This window comes from Nothoprocta perdicaria, unplaced genomic scaffold, assembly GCF_003342845.1.
Source record: "Nothoprocta perdicaria isolate Ctin4 unplaced genomic scaffold, notPer1 scaffold_54, whole genome shotgun sequence".
NCBI lineage: Eukaryota > Metazoa > Chordata > Aves > Tinamiformes > Tinamidae > Nothoprocta > Nothoprocta perdicaria.
The window spans coordinates 2,771,541-2,776,361 of NW_020455799.1; the positions used below are offsets into that span (position 1 = coordinate 2,771,541).

At 42.4% G+C, this 4,821-nt stretch overlaps 1 protein-coding gene across 3 annotated transcripts in view; it reads right to left on the reverse strand.

Annotated features, from left to right (window-relative positions):
• Window positions 1-4,821, reverse strand: part of PROX1 (prospero homeobox 1) — a 44,257-nt gene that overhangs the window by 26,257 nt on the left and 13,179 nt on the right. For all 3 annotated transcript variants that reach the window (XM_026048427.1, XM_026048425.1, XM_026048426.1), the window contains exon 3: window positions 1,972-2,079. In XM_026048427.1, coding sequence (XP_025904212.1) covers window positions 1,972-2,079 — 108 coding nt within the window. The remainder of the gene's footprint in view (window positions 1-1,971; window positions 2,080-4,821) is intronic.

Below are 4,821 nucleotides of genomic sequence, written 5' to 3' on the forward strand. Positions count from 1 at the left end.
TTCTGAGCCAAACATTTGGCCAGTACAGCACATGGAAATGTCTCATTAAGGTGCCTATTTACATTTGTGTTTAAGCCCATGGAGGAGAGTCTTCCCGTGGTCAACAGCAGTGCCCGTCGTTACTGGTCAGGAACACCTGCTTAAACCATGGGGACATGGTTTAAAGCAAAATGACATTATTGCCCTTTTCCAAGGAGGAGGGGCAGGGGAGCTAAGTGGTCTGCGAGGGAGAGAGAGCGGGAGCATCGTTTGGCCCAAGAAATGCTTCACATGCTAAACGCTTAGCAGCGTTTAGGGCTATGGAAAAACTCAAGAAAAAGGAACATATCTCATCTCTACAGCCCTGGTTCTGCAGCGTTGCCAGCCCCGAGCAGCTCTTGTGTGGGAGGTGGCTGCGTTGCACTTTTGGGTGAAAGACCCCAGCCTGCATAGGTAGCGGGTAAAGTGCTCCAGGGCCTCTTCTGGTGCTCTATAAATATAGGGTGGCACAAAAGCAAAGCACTTGATATTACTGCAACCCTGTCAAGCACAATGCTGCCACGTGCAAGCACAAGCACGTATTTTCTTTAAAAAAGAGAAGCAAAAACAGGGAAAAAAAAAAAAAAAAGAGCCCACCCATCTCAGTATAACTGCCTATGCTAACGTTCACTGGAGAGGACACATGACAGCAGCACTCCAGGACCCTCCCGAGCTGCCAACTCTACATCTGGCTCCGGTGGTGGCTTTTTGGTGCGGCGTCGCTCGTGACACTCCCTCCGAAGCCTCCAGCCCAGGTGGCACCACTCCGAGCGCGAGCCCTTCACTCGGCCCGCTGCGTGATCCGCAGCCTTTTTTTTTTTTCTTTTTTTTTTTTGTGCTTAATGATTCTTGACCGACCATTTAGTGTAGGAAGTGCCTGGATTGCTTCCCTCCCGCTCTTCCCGAGCGCTGCCACCACGCGCTCGGCGCCTCCGAGGGCACGGCGTGAAAGATAACGGGAAAAACGGCCTGCTGTGTTAACCAAGGAGAGCCGAACCACAAAATGTGGGCCAAATTCACCAACCTGCAGGATTATCCCCCAATATGACCAAAAAAACCCACCCCGTAACTCAAAAGTGATTAAAAGAAGGATTTGTGTAATTTGCTGGGGGGCGGGGGGAGAGAAGTGTAACAAACTAATTTAAGCTAATGTAATGTTTATAAAGTTACTTAGATAATGACACCGTGTATGCCATTATAATCATTAAAACCCAATCTATGTTTTTTTTTWAAAAAACTTAGATGATTAGCACAAAATCAAGTTGATGTGAAGGAACAATTACTTTTAGAAAAAAAATCAGGAGGTCCTAATATTCTGTAGAATGAGGGAGGATGCAGCTGTATGTCGACAGCTTTCATATCCTCATTTGAATAATGTGGCCTGAATCTGTCACTTTATTCATCCTCCTTATGCTCAGTGTACTCTGCATCAACAACAAATTAAGTTGTAAATAAGAGACAATCATCACTTTTGTTTTTAAGCAGCTTCTGCATGGAGAATTTCAATGTACTGTTTCTTTTTGACAGAAAGAAAGGGATTCTACACTGTGCTTATGTAAGCACAAATACGAGGAAACCAACCGAAATGAAACAATAAGGGAGCACTTGAGAACTGCTCCAAAATGTTCTTGGAAGTGCATTTCTACCACCATAAAAATCTCTATTTTTAATAGGATATGTAAAATGAAAACTGTTTATATTTACTGCCATAATTATTCTTGCTTTGTTCTGAAACTTCCAAGATTTTTTTTTTTGAATTAAAATCCTTCAGCCTCCCCCTTCCTCTTCTAGGCACGAGCAGGGTACATCTCAACAGGAAGAACAAATGAAGGAACCTTTGTGTACCCAGAAATAATTGTTATTAATCCCAGATATCTTAATGCAGTACTTTCTCAGGCTCAAATGCAGCACACACAAGGAAAAAAGTATAAAAGGAGAAAGAGATTTTCTTACCTTTACATCTGAGAAGTAGGTTTTCAGCATATTGGAACTTGGGTACCGGGTATAAAAGAACATGAGCTTGGCCTTTTTCAAGTGATTCGGTGACAAGCCTTCCTGCATGTAGGATTGAATTAGTGAAGGAAAACACTTTTCTTGGAAAAAAAAAAACGCCAGTCTGTAAATGTAGAGACCTGGAAATGTGCCCCCTTAAATACTCCACGGACCCTGAGATTACACGGGAATTACTAACATTTAAGCTGTCGCACTGTGATTTTCTGTAAAATGGCTCAATGAAGTACATGAGGCTAAATGCCGTATTTCACAGCGCCCAAGTTTTGGTGCTGGGTCTCAGGAATTCCGCAAGTTTGGGGCTTGTGCACCATATGTACGTGCACTTGTTGCTAGGGAAACAAATGTACGAAGCATGTGCTGCGGAAAACTTATCGCAGGCTTTTCTCTCCCTCTGCTTTGCGAGTCCAGCTAAAGTTTGTTTTCCCTCGCTGCCCAGACAAAATGCAGCCTATACTAAATAAAGCTAACGCACGTGCAGCTATCGGAGGTGCTTTATCATTTTGAACGGTGCTTCACACTGGCAGGGCGTTTTACCTGCTTCATTAGCGTCAATAAATTTTAACATCTTGAGCTAGTCCCTAATCCTGTTAGGGCTTTGCTTCAATTGCTGCCTTCCCACTGAAAGCAAAATTTCTGAGAGGCAGAGGGAGCCCCCCCTGCCCCCGGATCCTCCCTTGCTCTGATTTACACAGTTAACTCCTCCGAGAAGGCGGCTGTATTTGGGGCGAAGCGATCGATGACTGTGGGCTAGCAGATCAATAAATGGCCACTTACCCTATAAGGCAGCCTATTTATCCTGGAAACATCATTACCTTTTAGATCTGTAAACAGAAGCAAYGAAAACAGTTCCCAAGGGAATGTGAAGCTAACCATAACAATCCCGGCTTTTTGGTTTTCTCCCAGCTTCTTGGCTCTCTTTTGTGTGCTGTGCGCTAGGACAGCCCTGGTCACATCTGTGCCGCAGGCTGGCCCTGCCATTTCCTCAGCAAATTAATGGCTTTATAATTTATCAGAAATGAAGATGCACGTGGAGAAAATCAATGCGCCCTTTCCCTCCCGCCTGCCCCTTCCCGACCCCCCCCAAGGTCAATTAAGGGTTCTTCCCAGAAGCTCCTCTACGGACTGTTTCTCCTAAACACAATTGTTGGAAATTTCACCCGTTTCACACCTTATGGCCGGGCTGGGGAGGGGGGGAAGGTCACACAAGTTCGCCGCTCCGGCGCTGCCAAGGTGCCTCCACCTTTCGGCTGGGAACACGTCAGCACGGAGCATCCCAGTCCGGAGCTCCACATGGGAAATGCAGGCACCTACAGACCAGCGGGCTGCTGGTTATTAGCCAGCTCTTTCATGAGAATACCCTCTTCTCTAATTAGTGAAAGCTACCAAAACCTTCTCGTTTATTCTGTGGCAAAATAAGAAGATTCATTTTTTAGACTGAAAAAAAAAATGTGGCATTAGAAAGAAAAAAAAAAAAAAAAGCCCTCAATAATATTAGCTGAAAAACCTCTTATTTTCTGGAAGTACGCAGAAAACGGCTCAGCTGAACTTGCATTTTGTTTTAGATGCTTAATGATTACAAAGAAGATAATTTATGACTGACATACTTCTTGTGCCAAGAGAAGAGTTGAAAGAACCTCCAGTTACCTCCATTAGACTGATAGAGAAGTCTAAAAGAGCATTACACTCTGCAGTGCCATCTGTCAAAATACGTAAGTGAAATAATAGTAGCAAGCTGTCACCTATTGCTTAGTGATAAGAGTTTTAGACAAACCAAAACTTCTGCACCAGAAATCCTTTTTGCTATGAGATTTGTCGCAGGGAAGTGAGGGGCTGGAGGGGAACCTCAATAAGGGAAAAAGAAAAAAAAAAAGGAAACCTAAGTCTCCTTTATTTGTAACTCCTCTGATGCTGACAACATATTAGAATCATGTTTGGCATAGAATCTCTTTCAATGGAAGCTAAAAGATGTACTTAAACTTTTTTAAAAAGCTATCATATTTGCTGGATTTAAGCGTATTAGACAATTGTCTCAGTATTTTGTTTCCTTTTTCCTGATTTAATTTGCATTTAGGATTTTTAAATATTTTCTGCCATAATGCCAGAGGATATTGATATTGAATGAAACATGTATTAAAAGATGTTCTAAGCCTCAAATTCCAAGAAATCCATTTTTTATTAAAATTATACTTGTTCTTAAGCACTTGGCAGCCTTAAAGCGACATCAATAATGCAACAAATCTTTCCATCTTGATCCTAAGGTTAACGCTTTACTGTGATAAAAGATATGCTCTGCAATAAACTATCAAAAAACAGTTAATGATAGACCAAAGGGCTAAGAATGAGATAACCCATTGCTATTTCAGAAAAAAAAAAAAAAAAAAAAAACAGAACTGACCAATTGCTTAATTTCCTTTTTAAGTGCTTGGGTTGAAAAGCAACTGTTCTTCCAAGAAAGCACTAGCTGTTTCCAGGATACTTACACACGCACAATGACTCATGATGAAATAGATTCAGTAAACATACAGCTGTACTGAACACGAGCTAAGCCCCATTCAAGGCCAGGAAAGAAAACGAGCACAAATAAATATTAAGGAGGTAAAGGGAGGAGGGGTGCCGAATGGAACGCAAACAAGCTCTGTCCCAGCAGCTCATGTGGCTCGCCTCAATTCTCTTAGCTATAGCTTTGTGAAGACAGATGACATTCAATTCTATGGGTAATGCAAAATAGACAATAACTGCTGAAACTTGAGACAGCTGCCAGGTGTAAAAAAAAAAAAAAAAAAAAAAAAA